Here is a 24,282-nt window from a genome sequence, read left to right as displayed (position 1 = left end):
GGTTGACAGCGAGAGGACATTTCTTTTTTTGCTGAGTTTATGTTATTAACTTTTACATATGCCTATTGAGTGAACAGTATTGTCTCAGAAAGTAAAACAAGAGAGAGGCTTTTGACAAAAGGGCATCAGCAATCGCCGGTGAGTTAGCTGCGCATCATTGGGTGAGTCAGTGAAACTGGAAAGCTTTTTTAGGACTTAAATTTCCTTCTCATATTGTACAATACACTGTATGTGTCTCCACACACCTAGGCCTAGGCTATTGATGGATTCAAGACAAGGTAGTTTTTATTGATCTCAGATTCTCAGTTTGTCAGTGTCTAAGTAGGCTGTAATTTCAGTTGTGAGGTAATAAAAAAATTCCATGAAATCCAGTCATAAAAGGCTAAAAAAATTCTGGTTCCTAGGCTACAAACTTTTTCCCCAATGTGTGCAACTTCTGCAAGCACCTCTACCCTACTGTTCTATGCCAGTACGCAAAATCTATAATAATGCTATTATAAAGGTGATTTTTTTTTTCATGCATTCTGGTACCTCAAAGCCCCCGAGGTCACCCCTGATATGTGTAGGAGACAGATCGGCGAGGCAGTAAATCTCAGACCTGTAATGGTTGCGTGTTTAACTATGTCCTCTAGATCTGTTTTTCCCTGTAGTCACTGCCAGTTTAGAAGCCTTTGTTAAAGTCTCTACAAGTGCAAGTAATATAAAACACCAAATATGAATTGGTGTGCTGTAATATATACTGTAATTACATATTCAATGTTAGCAATTGTTGTGATTGTATTACAATACAATTTAACAATAAAGTACTGTATTGCTGTTTGCTCTATATTTACAGAAGCATTGTGTAAATGATGGTGCATTGTGGAAAAAAATGTGTGGGAGGGGAAAGAATCGCTGGCTTATAAACATATTTTGAGGCGTGCCTTGTAAGTGGCTATATTCACCCGTTAGTAAGAATGCTGTACCAACTGAACTGACATGTGGTAGTTGTGTCTGAGCATTTTAATGTGCATAGGAAACAGATCACAATGGTAATTAGTCTTAAAATGTTACTGATTTGCTAAGATATAGTGGCTTGCAAAAGCATTCACCCCCTTGACATTTTTCCTGTTTTGTTGCTTTACAACCTGGAATTAAAAAAAACATTTGGGGGGTGTTTGTATAATTTGACTTACACCATGCCTACCACTTTGAAGATGCAAAATATTTTTTCTTGTGAAACAAACAAGAAATAAGACAGAAAACTGAACTTGAGCGTGCATAACTATTCACCCCGCCAAAGTCATTACTTTGTAGAGCCAACTTTTGCAGCAATTACAACTGCAAGTCTATTGGGGTATGTCTCTATAAGCTTGGCACATCTAGCCACTGGGATTTTTGCCCATTCTTCAAGGCAAATCTCCTCCAGCTCCTTCAAGTTGGATGGGTTCCGCTGGTGTACAGCAATCTTTAAGTCATACCACAGATTCTCAATTGGAATGAGGTCTGGGCTTTGACTAGGCCATTCCAAGACATTTAAATGTTTGCCCCTAAAACCACTCGAGTGTTGCTTTAGCAGTATGCTTAGGGTCATTGTCCTGCTGGAAGGTGAACCTCCATCCCAGTTTCAAATCTCTGGAAGACTGAAACAGGTTTCCCTCAAGAATGTATTATTTATTTATATTATATTTAGCATCAACCATCATTCCTTCAATTTTGACCAGTTTCCCAGTCCCAGGGCCTATGAAAAACATCCCCACATAATGCTGCCACCACCATGCTTCACTGTGAGGATGGGGTTCTCAGGGGGATGAAATATGTTGTGTTTCCGCCAGACATAGCGTTTTCCTTGACACCTTTTTGCAAACACCAAATGTGTTTGCTTATTTTTCTTTAAGATTTTTTTCTGGCCACTCTTCCGTAAAGCCCAGCTCTTTTTAGTTTACTTCTTAAAGTGGTCCTATGGACAGATATTCCAATCTCCGCTGTGGAGCTTTGTAGTTCCTTCAGGGTTATCTTTGGTCTCTTTATTGCCTCTCTGATTAATGCCCTCCTTGCCTGGTCTGTTTTGGTGCCATATTTATTCCATTTTTTTATAATATATTTAAAGTTTCTGATACTTTTTTATGACCAAACCCTGATATGTACTTCTCCACAACTTTGTCCCTGACCTGTTTAGAGAGCCCCTTGGTCTTCATGGGGCCTCTTGCTCGGTGGTGCCCCTTGCTTAGTTGTGTTGCAGACTCTGGGGGCCTTTCAGAACAGGTGTATACATATTCAGATCATGTGACAGATCATGTGATACATAGATTGCACACAGTTGGACTTTATTTAACAAATTATGTGACTTCTGAAGGTAATTGGTTGCACCAGATCTTATTTATGGGCAAAGGTGGTGAATACATATGCACACACCACTTTCCCGGTTTTTATTTTGTAATTTTTTTTAAACATGTCATTTTTTTATTTTGTGTATGTCCATTACATGAAATGCAAATAAAAATCAATTTAAATTACAGGTTGTAATGCAAAAAATAGGAAAAACGCCAAGGGGGATGAATACTTTTGCAAGGCACTGTATTTTTGTCTGTTTTGCATTGTGCTCATTGCAACTTTGGAAGCATCTGTTTAGGCCTCTAGAAGTACACGTGATATAAAACAACTAATAATCATACATATGCTGTAATTGCAAATATCTAGCAGACAAACTGCTTGCACCAATCCCATGTAGTTACTGTAAAACACTAATATTATGATTAAAGTAGCACTTACTTTCATATAGTAGTCACATCTTACAGTATTTTACTGTAGCATGGCTCTGATATTACTTTAACCTCTACGGGATCGATGTCCCCCCGCGGGACGGTTGAGCCAATGTAGGATATGGGGGGATTAGCATGAGGTTGTAAGTAGCAAAAACATTTCCCAGGACACAGACTGATATAGGCAGAAAGCTTAAATAGATGTTACTCTAACTGCACTGTCCAATTTACAGTAGCTATTATAGTGAAAGAATACTATGCTATTGTTTGAGGATAGTGCACAATTATGAACTTGAAAATGTATTAATAAACCAATTAGGCACATTTGGGCAGTCTTGATACAACATTTTGAACAGATATGCAATAGTTCATTGAATCTGTCTAAAACTTTCCACATACACTGCTACCATCTAGTGGCCAAAATCTAAATTACGCCTGGGCTGGAATAATACATGATGGCCTTTTTCTTGCATTTCAAAGATGACGGTACAACAAAAAAAATATATTTTTATATATTTTACCAGATCTAATGTGTTATATTCTCCTACATTCCTTTCACATTTCTACAAACTTCAAAGTGTTTATTTTCAATGGAATCAAGAATATGCATATCCTTGCTTCAGGTCCTGAGCTACAGGCAGTTAGATTTGGGTATGTAATTTAGGTGAAAATTGAGAAAAAGTGTCAAATCCGTATTAACTTAAAGAACACTGGTGGTAAATTACTGTGAATATTAGAATAACTCACTTGTCACTATCCAGAGGTGGGCAAAGATACATCAAAACGTATCTTTCAACAAATACATAGAATCTTGAAGAGCAATGTATTATTAACTACTACAGCATCCTCAGTAATGGCTACAGAGATGTTTTACTTGCTATGACTGTGATATGTGTTTATTTATCAACCTTCGTTTAATGCATTGACTGTAAGAACGTCTGGACAAGAGTGTATGCTAAACGACCAAAATGTGAAAATAAAAATTTGCAAAGCACCCTGCTTGGTATTATTCTAATGACTTCCACTCTCAAATGATTTTATATTTTAATAAAATGTGGCCTTATTTGCAGTCAGAGCTCATTAGAATAATACCCGCATTGTGCTTTGCAAGTGTTTATATTTACATGTACATTTTGGTCATTTAGCAGACACTCTTATCCAGAGCAACTTGCAATCAGTTCATTAAACTAAGGTAGATAAAAAGAGCATATGAATGTAACACTGTGGCAAGTAAAAAATGATGTTACTGTTACTGTGTATGTTGTTGTAATTAAGCAGACTACCTGCAAGTCTATGTTTAAAGAGATAGATGGGATGGGCTGAGGAAAACTGAGGGTTGGGATGTGGAATTGGAATTGGAGACAAGTTGGCATGAGGGTCAAAGTAATAATAATAGATAAAAGTAATACAAATTCGAAATAAAACAATATAAAAAGTACATTTGAATGACACTGAGGGGCAGTGTTTTTACAACTAATGCCGTTTGCCTGAGACTGATGCCGTGCATGTGTTTGTACACATGCATATACACACACTCTCATTCAAATAAACACATACAAGAACACACACATACATATAATAGTGCCAGACATGCACAAAAACACATACAGTTGGCATTGCTGTTATGATTTTAGTTGTCCTTTGTTTTAAATGTTTTATTTTTATTTTTGCATTGTTGTTTGCTGTTTTCTTCTGTCTTTTCCTTTTTCTCTTTAGTTTATTCTCTTGGTTGTTGGTGCATTGGGGGGTTCTTGGGGGGTGGGGAATGGAATTACATTTAGTTTTTATTTTTCTTCCTGGGGGGGACTGTGGGAGTGGTCTTGAATGGTTGAGAGACAGCTATCGGGGAACTGTGGGGTGGTTCATGTGAGCAGGGCATTGACCCTGTATGCTTCTGTGTGTCTCTCTGAATGGGAATCTGTTTGATGACTGGTATGATGTAGTTGTTGAGCGGCTTCACTGCAAGTATATTGTATGTTTCGGATATTCAATAAAACTTTTTTTTTAAATCTATGTTTAAACTTGAAAATACAAGATACTTGAGTGAATTAAACTATTTCAAAATAAAATATAGGTACTTCAGGCCATTGATATCCAAATGACAAATAAGTCTTGACATATCTATATCAAATAACAGAAATGTGCTGCCAGTATTGCACTACAAGAATTACAAGACATTGTTTTGCAGTGAACAGTATGAACAGATAATGGCCAGATACAAAGCATCATTCATTACTTGTAAATGCTACTAGTCAATAAATTACAGAAGGCTAACGTTTACCTTCATTGTCAACGATAGTGAAGTTTGGATTGGAGGAGCTTATGCTGAAGACAAACTTATGTCCAACAAGGGGCTCATCTGTGTCAACTGCACTTATCGTCTGAATCAGCTGTGGATAGTGAAACAAAAAGGCATTCAAAAACATATGTACTTTCTTCAGGCTTTTCCTCAACATTCTTAGTATTATGATGTCTACTTTACCTGTCCTGATTGGACATTTTCACAGACAAATGTCTCGTAATACATGGCAAATTCAGGTGCATTGTCGTTAACGTCCAGGACCTTGATGAACACTGGGACTCGAGTGGTTTGGCGAGGGTTACCTAAACAAGATGTTTGAAGTGTGTTAACAGGCGCATACAGTAGACCCCTCAAATTGAAATCTGGACCTTGAAGCCAGTTCCGCTGCTTTTACAAATGTCTTCCCCTCTAATAAGGGACTGATTTAGACCTGGGACACCAGGTGGGTGGAACATATGCAGATTTGTACATTTTTTATTTAACTAGGCATATGTGAACATGTGCAGCTTTTGCATCCCATTTATGTGTCTTTGTCTATTATCAAAAGTGCATAAATGCCTCTAGCATCAACAATTTGTGTAATAACAAAGGCCACAGAATTTAACAAACATGCACAATATTTTTTGCCAAAAAAGTAATAAAAATAGGATGTTTATCTTACTTATTTCAGTTGCAACAACAGAGATGTTATGCCATTTTGACATCTCCCTGTCGAGGCCTTTCAGTGTTGTAATGGTGCCGTTAACAGAATCAATGTTGAACAGTCTCTCCAAATCGGTATGGCGGTCAATGGAGTATCTGCATAGAGTAATAGAAATACATCATGTTTGATTGTGTAAAACTGTCCCTCATTTTAATTTACCCATATTAATCGAGACATGATTCAAATCAAATTAATCATATGGACATTATGTTTTGCCCCAGACATAAAGCTGTAGTTCTTGTCTCCTGTGATAAATTCCATCAATATCATTCATTATGTTAGAGCATAATAACATAGGAGTCTATTAAAAAATACACTACAAATCACCTAATGTTGGCCCGCACAGTATATATCATTCCTCTCCTTCTATTTCCTTTGTCAGGAAATAATGAGTACTGATATACCGCTGTCTCATTTATCATTGTCAACTTATATATTCGACTGACATTCCTCATTGTGCTGCACGAGCAGAGACTGGCATGTCTCCATGTTGGAGAGAGAGACAGACGGACGGACGGATAGATGGAACGGGCAGACAGACAGATGGGCAGGTAGATACACAGAGAGACAACAAACAGACAAATACACAGACAGACAGGCGCCATATGTGTGGAACAGCGCAGTGTGAATCGATAGAGCAAATTAGGCTCTTTGACTTTGTGCCGCTACCACACTGGGCTAGCTTACATAATTCTGTGGAAATTAACAGTGTCTGTATTCTCTTCACAGTACGGTCAACAAGGAGGGACCCATCAATAATTTGCTTTTCTTCCAACCACCCTCTCTCCACACCGACACTCGGATACACTGATGGATTCGATTAGCAAAGCGAACCACATTTCCACATCCAAAAATGTAATGGTTGTTATAGACTTATTACCACACCAGGAATTGTTTATTTCTATTGCTACCTTTTATTCTTTGTTTCTTACACCATAATAGTCCATTAGGTTATGAAACAATCAAATGACCTAAATTAAAACAGCTTTATTCAGCGAGGGAACATCTATAAACAATCAGTAAGTCAACTAATCAACCAACTACATGTAGTCAATCAACCAATGAAACCCTGTGGATTATATGAATTTATAACAAAGATGCTGAGCCAGATCAGTTCAATGTACGGTCTGAGTCTTAACTGGCACCATATAACCTATATGGTGCACTCTTGACAAGACACCTGATGGGCCTGGCCAAAAGAAGTGCACTGCATTAGGGAATAGGGTGCAATTTGACATGCAGACACAATTACTTACTTGACTGAGTTGTTGTCAGCATCGGGGTCCCTGGCAGACACCACACCAACAAAGCTGCCAGAGGCTGTGTCCTCGTGCACCTCAATGATATAAGGGTTCCTGCTAAACACTGGCGGCTCATCCACATCCTCTATCGTCACCCTCACCATGGCGTCATCTTTGAAAGGAGGGTTTGGACTGTACATGAACCTGGGGTCCAGATAGGTGTTAGTCACCTCCACTTTGAATGAGTACGTCCTTTGTTTCTCATAATCCAGTTGCTATGAAGAAAATGAAAAAGATAAACCATCAATAATTATTCAATAGAATTAATTTACTATCATAACTGAAAGTAAACTGAAAGTTGATGCTTAAATTGATAAACTTGGTCGATTATTGGTTGAAATAAAAACTAGTGAATGAGTAAAGTAAAGCGGAGCTCCACTACTTATCTCCTTACAGCTTTATACCTACTGTATCTATGAGTTTCTTTATACCTACTGTATCTATGAGTTTCTTTATACCTACTGTATCTATGAGTTTCTTTATACCTACTGTATCTATGAGTTTCTTTATACCTACTGTATCTATGAGTTTCTTTATATCTACTGTATCTATGAGTTTCTTTATACCTACTGTATCTATGAGTTTCTTTATACCTACTGTATCTATGAGTTTCTTTATACCTACTGTATCTATGAGTTTCTTTATACCTACTGTATCTATGAGTTTCTTTATATCTACTGTATCTATGAGTTTCTTTATACCTACTGTATCTATTAGTTTCTTTATATCTACTGTATCTATGAGTTTCTTTATACCTACTGTATCTATGAGTTTCTTTATACCTACTGTTATCTATGAGTTTCTTTATACCTACTGTATCTATGAGTTTCTTTATACCTACTGTATCTATGAGTTTCTTTATGCCTACTGTATCTATGAGTTTCTTTATACCTACTGTATCTATGAGTTTCTTTATGCCTACTGTATCTATGAGTTTCTTTATACCTACTGTATTTATGATTTTATTTGCACACCTTTAGATATAAAGGACTGCTATCAGGGTGTCATTTTTAATCTGAGCCTATATATACAGTATGTACGCACCGTCTTCTTTTCACTTAGGCTCTCCAATTTGCATAATTGGCAGAGGCTCTGAAAAGTATGGCCCTGGCTAAGAAAAGAAAAGCTAAACCTGGATTTCAAAAGTCTCAAAGACTCTTTATACAAATTCCCAGAAGGAATAAGGGTCTCTTGACAGTGAACAGGATTAAGTACTTTCATGAAGATGATAATAATAGAAGATGGGTTTGGTTTAGAGAGAGGATAACTATATACACAAAGTGGTATCTTGTGATTTGAAGCAGTTGGGTCATAAGCAATTAAAACATGAGAACATTGTACTGGAAGTTTAGGGCCTACCTTTTTTACCCTGATAACGCCCTCCTGTGTGTTTTGGTCGGAGATGATCGTGAACATATCCTGTCCGTCTCGGTCGACGATGCTATACTGCATCTCAGCATTCCGCCCCACGTCCGCATCGTTAGCCTTGATCCGACCTATGGCTGCTCCTACTTCAGCCGACTCCAGAGTGCTCAGACGAAACGTATCTGGGGAGAAGAAGAAAATACGATAAAAAGAATTGAATAGAAACAGAATAAGCACCGGATTTTTCTCCCCCAGATTCTTTGCACTCTGGGACGATGTGATTTGATGTGTATTTTTAAATGTTTGTTAATCTACGTCTCCTGGGGGAGAATTATATATAAAAGGTACTCCACTTTCAGCTTCAATTAAGTAGCGCAGATTTTTTATAGAGTTTGTCTTGTGTGGAAATGTTCCGGTTTGTTTTGTCATTAGTTGTGGGACTCCTTCAGAAAGGATTATTATGTACAGATTGTTCCCTTTTCGACTCTGATGCCAGTCCTACCCGTAGGCTACGTACATAGCACAATATCTGCCTTTTAACTGATGAAGTTTCAGCATAATTGTAGTAAATGGGTTATTAGTTACGTCATAACCCATTACTCAAAACCAACTTTTGACAGAGGTCAAACCAACACTGACTTAAGAAAGAGCTCACAGGATATCGTCGATGCATGCCAGATTAACAATTGTCGTCTCAGTTTAAAAAAAAGTTGCACAGTGATAGCGAAAAGAGAGCACATACATGTACAGCACTTTTTGTCTGCACGAAAAACAGAATATCAACAACGATGAGAAGAGAGAAGGTCTCTTACGGTTAGCAAATCGCGGTGGGCTGTCATTCTCATCAGAGAGGGTAATGCTGACTGTGGTGGTCCCTGATAACCCACCCATCTGGCCAGCCATATCTTTAGCCTGGATCACAACCTGGTAGTTCTCCTTGGTCTCCCTGTCCATGTTAGGCAGGGCTGTTCTAATCGTGCCTGAATGAGAAAATAGACTATTATCAATATGACTGGTCAGGTTTAACTTGAGATTAAAATAATTTACAAGGACAATATCTACTTAATTTAGAGTAAATACATTTGAATTGCCAGTCCTCAATAGAATATGTGCAATATATCACAAGAATGTTGTAGTTATCAAAAGAAGGTATCAAAAGCCGAACACTACTGTAAAGTTCGGCTGTCCTCATAGGAAAACCCTTTTTCGTTCCAGGTAGAACCTTTTTGGTTCCATGCAGAACCCTTTCCTCAGAGGGTTGTACATGGAACCCTGACACTGAAAAGGGTTATCCTATGGGGACAGCCAATGAACCCTAAGAGTGTATATTAACACACCAAGCCATTGAGTTCACAGCAGCCATTGTATTCACCCACTATTAAAATATCCTTTCCAGGTGCCATCTGACTAACATAGAGATAGAGAGGAAAACCATGAATAAGTTCAACTCACTCATCATTCCCTAAACAAACACCCCATACTGAGTGCTGTTGGGTCTCTGTTTGCAGAGTAGAGGAGGAGAGATAATATACACACATGATGGCTTCTTTCAAGTGTTTGCATGCCCATTGTGGGTGTTGTGATTAGATTACCATTGTCTGAATCCACTGAGAAATATGGTTGACCCTGTAGAATACTGTACACAAGCTTGGCACTGTTCCCATATGTTTGATCATCAGCATCTGTCGCGGTGACTTGAATAACTGATGTGCCTGTGGAGGAGAAGATAGAGAACTTACAATACATAGCAAAGTATAGATAATGCACAAATTATATAATTTGGTGGATGCTTCTATTTGTCCTATTTCACACATGTACAAGTGTGTATTAGCATATAATTGGAAATGTGTTTCTTGCATATCCCAACTCTCCCTGAGATACCCTCGGAGAGTGGTGCACGGCCATGGTCTGCCATTATTAACGGCGACCCTGGAACAATTAGTGTTAAGTGCCTTGCTCAAGGGTACATCAACATATTTTTCCCAGTTATTGGCCCAACAGTCTACTCGCTAATGCACATCCATACATTCACGAAAATGTACATAGCTATACAGAGCAATTACTAGGAATGATCTAGCATGCATATAATAAAGTAATTATAAGCACAATAGCATTTTACAAAATAATTTGAAATGCGATCCAGCTCAAAGGGAGGTAGAAGTTGTGTGAGGCCTTGTAATTTATGTTGCACAGTACCTAGTTAACCTTGCCTAGGGAAATATGAACAACACACAGCTCTTGTCATTATAAATATAGCTAAAAATAATAAATTCCCCCCCAAAAAATTCCACGGAATGCATAATAGTCATCTATGAAAGGGACGTAAATTGAGCTGAAATGATTCAAGCTCTGCTAAGGGTGAACAATAGTACAGTTTTACATTTTGGGGGGCAAAAATGTCATTCTTGTTCTAATACTAAGCCTCTAGGGGCTGGTTTCCCAGATACAGACCTAGACAACTGATATTCTCCATTGAAAGTGCCACTTAGTCCAAGACTAGTCTTAATCTATGTCTGGGAAACTAGCCCCTAGAGTGTGGGTTCGTAGCTCTTTGTTGTACTTACATTGTCTAGCCACTGCTCAGATTATGGTGGCATGCCAAGTGACATCCTATTCCCTATGTAGTGCACTATAGGGAATAGGGTGCCATTTGGAACACATTTGTCCTTGGCATTCTGGAGACCTCTGTAATGTCCTGGCTAAGTCTGACTATCTTCAAGCATACTAATGACTGCAGGAACAGCTGTCTGCAATGAGAATATGAAAGGGCCTGCTGACTCTTCACAGATGCCTGCTCTGACAAACGAGTTTGCACCCTCTAAACACATGGGATGCATCCCTATGGGCCCTGGTCAAAAGAAGTGCACTAGGGACAGAGTGCCATTTGGGATACAACCATGGGCAGTTTGTTCATCTGTTTGGTGAAGCATTGGTGACCGTGACCAATGATTTGGTAATGGCTATGCACTTCACACACAAGAAATCCCATGATAAATGCATCACTCTAACATTACCGAGGGTATGTATGAATGAATGAATAACAAATTAATGAAATAATGATTGGAAGAAATGGATGGATTAATGAATGAATTAACAGACAAATAGAAACTGGAAGCATCAACCTTTGATGGAAGTCTGCCTGTTAGCACAAGTGGTTTACAGTGCTTTTACTGTACAACTTTTACTTATACAGTACACCTTTTCACAGTGTCCAACCCAGAGCTTGTTGAGTCTGATCTTCAATAAATAGTGGTTGGTTACCTCACAGAAAGACATGTATTCAATGCATATTACCAATGCTGGATGTTTTAACCGCAACATCCTCTCTCTGGAGTCAGTCAGCAATTCAATTATTATGTGAACACAATAGAGAACCATTATTTTTCATATTGGCAAGTAAGTTTTAATTCAATGGTGATTACACTTTCTATTAATTTGTAGGCTCATGATTTGAAATTGATTCCAGTTCTCCTGTGTGCATTTTTAAAGCTTTGTTGGTATTCATGCCTACTGGTTAATCTATATTATCTGAATTAATTTGAGTGTGATGAAGCAAAACCTTCACTTTAATGATAGCTTCAATTTCAACCTTCCACTATTATTATATTGTCGTGTGAATGACATGATTTGATTGATATGCAGTTCATTGCTTATCTCTGCCTCTGTGAACTATATAGGTTTAAGAAAGAATTGTCATTCACATTTCTCCACAGAAATAAAGCATCACAAGAGGACCAACTTACTCACCTACGTCAGACATCTCTGGGACACTGGCGAAATAAAGGTCTTTAGAGAACTTTGGCTCATTGTCGTTGATGTCGTGGATCTTGATGTTAAATTCAGTATCAGCCTCCAGTGTCTCATTGGTCCTCTTGTCCACCACCTTAGCGTGGAGTGTGTATATGGCCCTCTCCTCCCTGTCCAACCTCTTAGTGGCGTGAATGTCACCTGAGTTCTCGTCTATTAAAAACAAGCTTCCCACCCCTTCTCCAGTGAGAATGTACTTCACGTTACCATCGCCTCTGTCCATATTCGAGTGCAGCTGTGGATAGAGAGAAAAGCTGTGTAAGAGTTTTTATTTGAGATGGAGAGAGCATTCAGTGTTAGTCAGGAAATGTGAAATGTACATAAAAATAAAATAACAAATACAGTTGGCAGGTTTACGTAAAGAACAGATTCAACTTCAAATGTGCCATTAAAACTTTACATCTGCCTTCCATTAGTCTCTCAGGACAGATAGTCATACTTTATATCTTGCGATCATGAGCTTGAGATCTTAAGCTCACAATATTGTCCTTGGATACATTCAATCCACAGATATTTGATTTCAGCTATTTATTTACTATTGGCTACCAATCACCATCCCTCAGAATTGTTTAATTCATCTGTATATTTGAGAAATGGAAAAACAAGAATAGTAGCTCACAGACTGCTCTAATGAAAATGGTTATTGTTTGTATCTTGTATGGTTCTTGCATGGACCTTACATTCCACCCGTTAAATGACACAAAAATAAAAACATACGGTTTCTCAGAGACTGCTCTAAACATGTTTCATGTTTGGCACAGAACTCTCATCTAGAATATTGTATTCCAGCTGTTTCTTAGGAACATGAGTGTCTGCTTAAAGTGTGTCCTTCAAATTGATTGCAATACTTCTTATCCTGATTGTGACTGCCCCCTGAAGTGGTCATTTCTAAAGCAGGATGTCCCTGTCTGATCAAAATAGTTATATTCTGTGGGCAATTTCAAACAGACAATTTCAAACGGACAACCCTTGAGGTGTCATGTATTTCATGTTACAACACAGACACCAATACTGTAACAAGAACTACCCCTTACAAACAAGTCCTACAGGAATCATACGGGGGGAAAAAAACAGGAATCATGCAGGACGATTCCTTCCTTTCCTGTGGCCAGGTAAAAAACAAAATAAACGTAGGGGAAAAATATCCTACAGCAAAAGGCAAAACCTTGATTGGAATGATTTTTGCAACAACTTTTCCTTGAAGCATCAACAGTCACAAAGCACAGACCAAGCTTATTTTCATAATTCCATAATTCAAGACTTTGGTTGAAGACCAAAAATAGACAGAAGCTCAATCTGATACCATATGCCAAGTAGCATAAAATCATGTCACTTTGACTCTAAATCCATTTAGCTCCCTAATGTCTTCCGTCTGCGACGTTGCCTTCAGGGCAGATCCAAAAATAAAGATTTCTAAGGAGATTGGATGACAGAATGAGAAGACTTGTTTCATATTTTATGGGCTATTTGTTTAGCTGAATGGTTACTTCATTCTTAAAGATACTGGCCTTTGCACTTGCATGTAACCATACTGTGTAGGCCTACAGCATGGATGACCCCCTCCTCCCCCTCTGAGTGAGTTTTCATGAGGTTTCCTCCTTCTCAAATCAAATAAAAGTTTATTTGTCATGTGCGCCGAAGACAACAGGTGAAATTCTTACTTACAGGCTCTAACCAATTGTGCGAAAAAGGTATGTGGGTGTGTAGGTAAGTAAAGAAATAAAACAACATTAAAAAGACATTTGAAAATAAGAGTAGCAAGGCTATATACAGACACCGGTTAGTCAGGCTTATTGAGGTAGTATGTACATGTAGGTATGGTTAAAGTGACTATGCATATATGATGAACAGAGAGTAGCAGTAGTGTAAAAAGAGGGGTTGGCGGGTGGTGAGACACAATGCAGATAGCCCGGTTAGCCAATGTGCGGGGGCACTGGTTTTCGGGCCAATTGAGGTTGTATGTACATGAATGTATAGTTAAAGTGAATATGCATATAAGATAAACAGAGAGGAGCAGCAGCGTAAAAGAGGGGCTGGGGGGGGGGACACAATGAAAATAGTCTGGGTAACCATTTGGTTACCTGTTCAGGAGACTTATAGCTTGGGGGTAAAAACTGTTGAGAAGCCTTTTAGTCCTAGACTTGGCACTCTGGTACCGCTTGCCATGCGGTAGTAGAGAAAACAGTCTATGACTGGGGTGGCTGGGGTCTTTGACAATTTTTAGGGCCTTCCTCTGACACCGCCTGGTGTAGAGGTCCTGGATGGCAGGCAGCTTTGCCCCAGTGATGTACTGGGCCTTACGCACTACTCTCTGAAGTGCCTTGCGGTCGGAGGCCAAGCAATTTGCACCAGGCAGTGATGCAACCGGTTAGGATGCTCTCGATGTTGCAGCTGTAGAACTTTTTGAGGATCTCAGGACCAATGACAAATCTTTTTAGTTTCCTGAGGAGGAATAGGCTTTGTCGTGCCCTCTTAATGACTGTTTTGGTGTGTTTGGACCATTCTAGTTTGTCGTTGATGTGGACACCACGGAATTTGAAACTCTCAACCAGCTCCTCTACAGCCCCTTCGATGAGAATGGGGACGTGCTGGGTGCTCCTTTTCCTGTAGTCCACAATCATCTCCTTAGTCTTGGTTACGCTGAGGGATAGGTTGTTAGTCTGGCACCACCCGGCTAGGTCTCTGACCTCCTCCCTATAGGCTGTCTCATTGTCACTGTTGTGTCATCTGCAAACTTAATGATGGTGTTGGAGTCGTGCCTGGCCATGCAGTCATTAGTGAACAAGGAGTACAGGAGGGGACCGAGCACGCAACCCTGGGGAGCTCCAGTGTTGCTACCAACCCTCACCACCTGGGGGCGGCCCATCAGGAAGTCCAGGATCCAGTTGCAGAGGGAGGTGTTTAGTCCCAGGTTCCTTAGCTTAGTGATGAGCTTTGAGGGTACTATGGTGTTGAACGCTGAGCTGTAGTCAATGAATAGCAGTCTCACACAAGTGTTCCTTTTGTCGAGGTGGGAAAGGGCAGTGTGGAGTGCAATAGAGATTGCATCATCTGTGGATCTGTTAGGGCGGTATGCAAATTGGAGTGGGTCTAGGGTTTCTGGGATACTGTTGTTAATGTGAGCCATTACCAGCCTTTCAAAGCACTTCATGGCTAGGTTGCAGGTTGCCGTTGTGTTGTTGGGCACAAGGACCACCCCCCCCACCTCCCCTCATCTTACCAGAGTGTGCTGTTCTATCCTGCCGGTGCAGCATATATCCCGCTAGCTGAATATTCATGTCGTCATTCAGTCACGATTCCGTGAAACATAGGATATTACAGTTTTTGATGTCCCGTTGGTAGGATATTCGTGATCGTACCTCGTCTAGTTTATCGTCCAATGATTGCACGTTGGCGAGTAGTATTGACAGTAACGGCAGCTTTCCCACTCGCCTTCTGCGGGTCCGGACGAGGCATCTGGCTCTTCGTCCTCTGCGTCGCTTCCTTTTGAGAATAATTGAGATGTCTGCCATGTGGGGTGTTTGGAGAATATCGTGTGAGTCCGGCATGTTGTTGTTGTTGTTGTTGTTGAAGAAATCTTTGTCTAATCCGAGGTGAGTGATTGCTGTCCTGATATCCAGAAGCTCTTTTCTGCCGTAATATACGTTTGCAGAAACATTACGTACAAAATAATTTACAAATATCACGAACAAAACCACATAATAACACAATTGGTTAGGAGACCGTAAAACGGCGGCCATCTCCTCTGGCGCCATCTTGTTCTTCTAGGAAGTGTTTCCTTGCCACTGTGCTTCCTGCTTGCTTTTTGGAGGTATAGGATGGGTACTGTTAAGCACTTTCTGACAAATGTTGAAGTAAAATGTCAATGAATGATTGTATAGATCTCAAGTGAGAGGCATGGGTTATTAAACAAATTGAACATTGTAAGCCTGCCCTGCAAGCACCACACCTCTACATATATACAATTAAACTTTATAGATAGCCATCGATACTGAACAGTTCATGGTGTGAACTCTACACAACCTCAGCCAATTGTTCTTCAATGGATGCTTGATACCTCCCCAATAACCCTCCACATGATCCGCAACACAATTGGAGCAACTTTCCACAGTCCCAGACATGTTTTTAAAAAGTATGATTCTTCCCCACAAAATCCTCCCACGTCTTACACTGTCACCAACACAGCCGCAAAATCTTCATATCGATGGCAATTACAACATGGCATCGTAGGAGGAACATAAGCCTTAACCATGAAGCTAAGTTACCCTCGGACTGATCCTCTGTGGCAGGCAGGGTATCTTTGCCAAATGTCAGCAACACACTCATGCTACCTGCTATGATGATGATGGCACCGGAGTGGATGGCTGCAGTTTCATGGGCTCCTAACCAACTGTGCTACTTTGTCTGTTTTTTCGCATTGTTTGTAATTCATTTTGTACATAATGTTTCTGCTACCGTCTCTTATGACCGAAAACAGCTTCTGGATATCAGAACAGCGATTACTCACCTTGAACTGGACAAAGATTTTTTGTTTAATGAGTCCAACGCAAATTATATACTGCTTTGTCGAGACAAGGCCCAAATCCCTGTCATCCGCTTGAAGAAAACACAGAGAAAAGAGCAGGGGAGGGTGGGGAGCCTTGTAAGAATTTGCCGGCGAGTAGGTAAACCACCACTACCCTCCGTATTATTGGAAAACGTGCAATCATTGGAAAACAAATTGAACAATATATGATTAAGACTATCCTACCCACGGGACATTAAAAACTGCAATATCTTATGATTCACCGAGACATGGCTAAACGACGACATGGATAATATAGAACTGGTCAGCTTCTCCGTGCATTGGTAGGACAGAGCATCTAAGTCTGGTAAGACGAGGGGTGGGGAGGGGTGTCTATTTGTCAATAACTGCTGGTGCACAATGTCTAATTTTAAAGAAGTCTTGAGGTATTGCTCATCTGAGGTAGGCAACCTCATGATAAGCTGTAGACCCCACTATCTACCAAGAGAGTTCACATCTATATTATTCGTAGCCGTCTATTTACCAACACAAACCGATGCTGGCACTAAGACCACAGTCAACAAGCTGTATAAGGCCATAAGCAAACAAGAAAATGGTCATACAGAAGTGGTGCTCCTAGTGGCCAGGGACTTTAATGCAGGCAAACATAAATCTGCTTTACCAGCATGTCACATGTGCAACCAGAAGATAAACTATAGACCACTTTTACTCCACACACAGAGACGCATACCAAGATCTCCCTCGCCCTCCATTTGGCAAATCTGACCATAATTCTATCCTTCTGACTCCTGTTACAAGCAAAAACTAAAACAGAAAGAACCAGTGACTCGCTCAATATGGAATGGGCCAGATGAAGCGGATTCTATGCTACAGGATTGTTTTTTTGCTAGCACAGACTGGCATTTGTTCCGTGATTCATCCAATGGCATTGACGAATATACCACCTCAGTCACCGGCTTCATCAATAAGTGCATTGAGGACGTCGTCGCCACAGTGACTGTACGTACAGTATATATCCCAACCAGAAGCCATGGAATACAGGCAACATCCGCACCGAGCTGAAGGCTAGAGCTGCAGCTTTCAAGGAAAGGGACACTAATCTGGACGCTTATAAGAAATCCCACTATGCTCTCAGACGAACCATCAAACAGGCAAAGCGTAAATACAGGACTAAGATTGAATCCTACAACACCGGCTCTGACTCTCATCGGATGTGGCAGGGCTTGAAAACTATTACGGACAGCAAGGGGAAACCATGCAGTGAGCTGCACAGTGACGCAAGCCTACCAGACGAGCTAAGGGCCTTTTAAGCTTGCTTCGAGTCAAGCAACACTGAAGCATTCTTAAGAGCACCAGCTGTTCTGGACGACTGTCTGCTCACGCTCTCTGTAGCCGATGTGAGCAAGACCATTAAATAGGTCAAAATTCACACGGGGCCAGACAGATTACCAGTATGCATGCGTGGACCAACTGGCAAGTGTCTTCACTGACATTTTCAACCTCTCCCTGACTGAGTATGTAATACCTACATGTTTCAAACAGACCACCATAGTCTCTGTGCCCAAGAAAGCGAAGGTAACCTGCCTAAATTATTACCGCCCATAGCACTCACGTCGGTAGCCATGAAGTGCTTTGAAAGGCTGGTCATGGCTCACTTCAACACCATCGTGGTAGAAACCCTATACCCACTAAAATTTGCATACCACCCCAACAGATCAACAGATGACACAATCTCTATCGCATTCCACAGTGCCCTTTCCCACCTGTACAAAAGGAACACCCATGTGAGAATGCTGTTCATTGACTACAGGTCAGCATTCAATACAATAGTACCCACAAAGCTCATCACTAAGCTAAGGACCCTGTGACTAAACACCTCCCTCTGAAACTGGATCCTGGACTTCCTGATGGGCCAACCCCAAGTGGTAATGGTAGGCAACAAAGCATCTGCCACTCTGATCCTCAACACTGGGGCCACTCAGAGGTGCATGCTTTGTCCCCTCCTGTACTCCATATTCACCCACGACTGTGTGGCCAAACATGACTCCAACACAATCATTAAGTTTGCTGACAACACAACAGTGGTAGGCCTGATCACCGACAACGATGAGACAGCCTATAGGGATTTCAGAGACCTGGCAGTGTGGTACCAGGACAACAACCCCTCCCTCAATGTCAGCAAGACAAAGTAGCTGACAGTGGACTATAGGAAAAGGGGAGACGAACAGGCCGTCATTAACATAGACGGGGCTGAAGTGGAGCGGGTCGAGAGTTTCATGTTCCTTTGTGTCTACATCACCAACAAACTATCATGGTCTAAACACACCAAGACAGTTGTGAAGAGGGCACAACATAATATTTTCCCCCCCAGATCCCCAAAAAGTTCTACAGCTGCACCAGTGAGAGCATCCTGACCGGTTGCATCACTGCCTGGTATGGCAACTGCTCGGAATCTTACCATAAGGTTCTACAGAGGGTAATGCGTATGGCACAGTACATCACTGGGGCCAAGCTTCCTGACATTCAGGACCTATATACTAGGCAGTTTCAGAGGAAGACCCAACAAATTGTCTGACTCCTGAAACCCAAGTCATAGACGGTTCTCTCTGCTATTGCATGGCAAGCAGTAGAGGAGTGCCAAGTCTAGGACCAAAAGGCTCCTTAACAGCTTCTACCCCCAAGCCATAAGACTGCTGAACAATGAATCAAATGGTCACCTGGACTATTTACCCCCCCCCCCCCCCCTTTGTTTTTACACTGCTGCTGCTCGCTGCTTATTATATATGCAAATCAAATCAAATGTATTTGTCACATACACATGGTTAGCAGATGTTAATGCGAGTGTAGCGAAATGCTTGTGCTTCTAGTTCCGACAATGCAGTATTAACCAACTGTCACGCCCTGGTCTAAGTATTTTGTGTTTTTCTTCATGTATTGGGTCAGGCCAGGGTGTGGCATCGGGTTTTTTGTATTGTGGTGTGTTTTGTCCTGGGGTTCTGGTGTGTATGTATTGGGATTGTAGCTAGTGGGGTTATCTAGCAAAGTCTATGGCTGTCTGGAGTGGTTCTCAATCAGAGGCAGGTGTTTATCGTTGTCTCTGATTGGGAACCATATTTAGGCAGCCATATTCTTTGAGTTTGTCGTGGGTGATTGTCCTTAGTTTCCTGATGTCCTTGTTCTGTGTTAGTTTACACAAGTATAGGCTGTTTCGGTTTTCGTTACGTTTATTGTTTTTGTAGTGTTTGTGTTTAGTGTGTTTTTTCATTAAACATGAATCGCAATCGACACGCTGCATTTTGGTCCGACTCTCCTTCACACCTAGAAAACCGTTACACCAACGAGTAATCTAAGCTAACAATTCCAAAACTACTACCTTATACACACAAGTGTAAAGGGATAAAGATTATGTACATAAAGATGTATGAATGAGTGATGGTACAGAACGGCATAAGCAAGATGGAGTAGATGGTATAGAGTACAGTATATACATATGAGATGAGTAATGTAGGGTATGTAAACATTATATTAAGTTGCATTGTTTAAAGTGGCTAGTGATATATTTTTACATAAATTTCCATTATTAAAGTGGCTGAAGTTGAGTCAGTGTGTTGGCAGCAGCCACTCAATGTTAGTGGTGGCTGTTTAACAGTCTGATGGCCTTGAGATAGGAGCTGTTTTTCAGTCTCTCTGTCCCTGCTTTGATACACCTGTACTGACCTCGCCTTCTGGATGATAGCGGGTGAACAGGCAGTGGATAGGGTGGTTGTTGTCCTTGATGATCTTTATGTCCTTCCTGTGACATCGGGTGGTGTAGGTGTCCTAGAGGGCAGATAGTTTGCCCCCGGTGATGCGTTGTGCAGACCTCACTACCCTCTGGAGAGCCTTAGGGTTGTGGGCGGAGCAGTTGCCGTACCAGGCGGTGATACAGCCCGACAGGATGCTCTCGATTGTGCATCTGTAGAAGTTTGTGAGTGCTTTTGGTGACAAGCCAAATTTATTCAGCCTCCTGAGGTTGAAGAGTCACTGCTGTGCCTTCTTCACGACGCTGTCTGTGTGGGTGAACCAATTCAGATTGTCCGTGATGTGTACGCCGAGGAACTTAAAACTTACTACCCTCTCCACTACTGTCCCGTAGATGTGGATAGGGGGGTGCTCCCTCTGCTGTTTCCTGAAGTCCACATTCATCTCCTTTGTTTTGTTGATGTTGAGTGTGAGGTTATTTTCCTGACACCACACTCCGAGGGCCCTCACCTCCTCCCTGTAGGCCGTCTCGTCGTTGTTGGTAATCAAGCCTACCACTGTAGTGTCGTCCGCAAACTTGATGATTTAGTTGGAGGCGTGCATGGCCACGCAGTCGTTGGTGAACAGGGAGTACAGGAGAGGGCTCAGAACGCACCCTTGTGGGTGCCCCAGTGTTGAGGATCAGCGGGGTGGAGATGTTGTTACCTACCCTCACCACCTGGGGGCGGCCCGTCAGGAAGTCCAGTACCCAGTTGCACAGGGTGGGGTCGAGACCCAGGGTCTCGAGCTTGGTGACGAGTTTGGAGGGTACTATGGTGTTAAATGCTGAGCTGTAGTCGATGAACAGCATTCTCAAATAGGTATTCCTCTTGTCCAGATGGGTTAGGGCAGTGTCCAGTGTGGTTGCGAGTGCATCGTCTGTGGACCTATTGGGGCGGTAGGCAAATTGGAGTGGGTCTAGGGTGTCAGGTAGGGTGGAGGTGATATGGTCCTTGACTAGTCTCTCAAAGCACTTCACGATGACGGAAGTGAGTGCACGGGCTGTAGTCGTTTAGCTCAGCTACCTTAGCTTTCTTGGCAACAGGGACAATGGTGGCCCTCTTGAAGCATGTGGGAAAAGCAGACCGGGATAAGGATTGATTGAATATGTCCGTAAACACACCAGCCAGCTGGTCTGCACATGCTCTGAGGACGCGGCTGGGGATGCCGTCTGGGCCTGCAGCCTTGCGAGGGTTAACACGTTTAAATGTTTTACTCACGTCGGCTGCAGTGAAGGAGAGTTGGCAGGTTTTGCTAGCGGGCCGTGTCAGTGGCACTGTATTGTCCTCAAAGCGGGCAAAAAAAGTTATTTAGTCTGTCTGGGAGCAAGAAATCCTGGTCCGCGACGGGGCTGGTTTTCTTTTTGTAATCCGTGATTGACTGTAGACCCTGCCACATACCTCTTGTGTCTGAGCCGTTGAATTGCAACTCTACTTTGTCTCTATACTGACACTTAGCTTGTTTGATTGCCTTATGGAGGGAATAGCTACACTGTTTGTATTCGGTCATGTTTCCGGTCCCCTTGCCCTGGTTAAAAGCAGTGGTTCGAGCTTTCAGTTTCACGCGAATGCTGTCATCAATCCACGGTGTCTGGTTTGGGAATGTTTTAATCGTTGCTATGGGTACGACATCGTCAATGCACTTTCTAATGAACTCGCTCACCGAATCAGTGTATTCGTCAATGTTGTTGTTTGACGCAATGCGGAACGTATCCCAATCCATGTGATCGAAGCAGTCTTGAAGCGTGGAATCAGATTGGTCGGACCAGCGTTGAACCGACCTGAGCGCGGGAGCTTCTTGCATAGTCACTTTACAAATTATCTAGACTAACCTATATCCCCGCATATTGACTCGGTACCGGTGTCCCATGTATATAGCCTAGTTAAATCAGAATCTGTTTCTATTTCTTTGTTGGCCTAGTATGGTTCCCAATCAGAGGCAGCTGTTTATCATTGTCTCTGATTGGGGATCATACTTAGGCAGGCCTTTTTCCACCTTCAGTTGTGGGATCTTGTTTTTGTACAGTTACTGTGTAGCCTGCAGAACATTACGTTCGTTTATCTTTTGTTGTTTTTTTGGTGTTCATCGAAATAAAGAAAGATGTATGCTTACCACGCTGCACCTTGGTCTCATTCCAACATCAGACGTAACATTGAATGCTTAGCAGGACAGGAAAATAGTTAAATGCACGCACTTATCAAGACAACACATGGTCATCCCTAGTTCCTCTGTCCTGGCGGACTCAAATGCATATTTTGTAAATAATGTCTGAGTGTTGGAGTGTGGCCCTAGCAATCCATACATTTTAAACACAAGAAAATGGTTCCGTCTGCTCTGCTTAATATAAGGAATTTTAAATGATTGATTATTTTACTTTTACATTTGATACTTAAGTATACTTTAGCAATTACATTTACTTTTGATACTTAAGTATATTTAAAACCAAATACTTTTAGACTTTTACTCAAGTGGTATTTTACTGGCTGACTTTCACTTTTACTTGAGTAACTTTCTATTAAGGTATCTATACTGCCTATAGGGAGGATAAAGCCCCTCTGGGAAAGACACCAAGGTTGCGTCCCAATAATCTCTCCTTCCTTCTGAATTGTGCACTCTTTCACTACAACTCCCCACACATTTAAAAACATTGGATTGGTGTAGGCATGGGCTAGAAGGTGTTTCCATGTACCAGTAATAACCTTTCAAATCTATGAAGGGAAATTAACAAGTACACACTTCAGGGGGAAAGGAGAGATAATTGGAATGCAACCAATGCTGTAAAGAGCCATACTACTAGCATGCACCTTTTCCACGTGCCTGTATGGTGTCCATATTAAGAAAGAGGCATATGTACATAGATTTGTGACTCTGTCCTATTATTGACAACGTGCACCTGCATGTGTCTCTATACCCTACTACTTCAGCAGGGCATCCACTTAAATCTCATCTGACAATAGACACAAAAATAGCCACCAAATATTGATTTTGATGTTCAATGTAAACCATAATCAATCATGTTTGTATAATGCAAGTAGCCTACAAGACCCGGAGACATGAAAATGCAATCATTTCACGGAAAGAAATAGGGGCATCTAAGTGCCTCTTTCTGTACTATTCATCGTCTTGAAAGAAAGTAGCATTACCTCAAGCAAGTATGATGAGTGACTGGCTTGAAGCTCATTACTGCACTGTTGATAATAGTGTCAGAGGCGTATATTTAGCTCTATATCTCTTGGGCCCTCACATCCTAAATGACAAGCAGTGAGGGACACAGCATCAACATCATACATGAATATTAATATCAGCATACTCAGGAAGAAACTAATTACAGTGCCTTGCAAAAGTATTCATCCCCCTTGGTGTTTTTACTATTTTGTTGCATTACAACCTGTAATTTAAATATATTTTTATGTGGATTTCATGTAATGGACATACACAAAATCATCCAAATTGGTGAAGTGAAATGAAAAACAGAACATGTTTCAAAAAATTATACAGAAAAAAAATGGGTAAGTGGTGTGTGCATATGTATTCACATCCTTTGCTATGAAGCCCCTAAATAAGATCTCGTGCAACCAATTACCCTCAGAAGTCACATAATTAGTTAAATAAAGTCCACCTGTGTGCAATCTAAGTGTTACATGATCTCAATATATATACACCTGTTCTGAAATTCCCCAGAGTCTGCAACACAACTAAGCAAAGGGCACCACCAAGGAGCTCTCCAAACAGGTCAGGGACAAAGTTGTGGAGAATTA

The 24,282-nt window shown here is 41.2% G+C and overlaps 1 protein-coding gene across 1 annotated transcript in view; it reads right to left on the bottom strand.

Annotated features, from left to right (window-relative positions):
* Window positions 1-24,282, bottom strand: part of LOC139366789 (cadherin-10-like) — a 44,070-nt gene that overhangs the window by 5,424 nt on the left and 14,364 nt on the right. Inside the window, exons 2-9 of the mRNA XM_071104497.1 lie at window positions 12,160-12,454; window positions 10,005-10,124; window positions 9,225-9,392; window positions 8,407-8,594; window positions 7,003-7,262; window positions 5,705-5,841; window positions 5,224-5,345; window positions 5,023-5,131 (exon numbers count right to left, since the gene is read on the bottom strand). Of these exons, the coding sequence (XP_070960598.1) occupies window positions 5,023-5,131; window positions 5,224-5,345; window positions 5,705-5,841; window positions 7,003-7,262; window positions 8,407-8,594; window positions 9,225-9,392; window positions 10,005-10,124; window positions 12,160-12,454 (1,399 nt within the window). The remainder of the gene's footprint in view (window positions 1-5,022; window positions 5,132-5,223; window positions 5,346-5,704; window positions 5,842-7,002; window positions 7,263-8,406; window positions 8,595-9,224; window positions 9,393-10,004; window positions 10,125-12,159; window positions 12,455-24,282) is intronic.

This window comes from Oncorhynchus clarkii, chromosome 15 (assembly GCF_045791955.1).
Source record: "Oncorhynchus clarkii lewisi isolate Uvic-CL-2024 chromosome 15, UVic_Ocla_1.0, whole genome shotgun sequence".
Taxonomy (NCBI): Eukaryota; Metazoa; Chordata; class Actinopteri; order Salmoniformes; family Salmonidae; genus Oncorhynchus; species Oncorhynchus clarkii.
The sequence above is the reverse complement of the archived record's forward strand: the minus strand, read 5'-3'. Positions and strand labels throughout refer to the sequence as shown.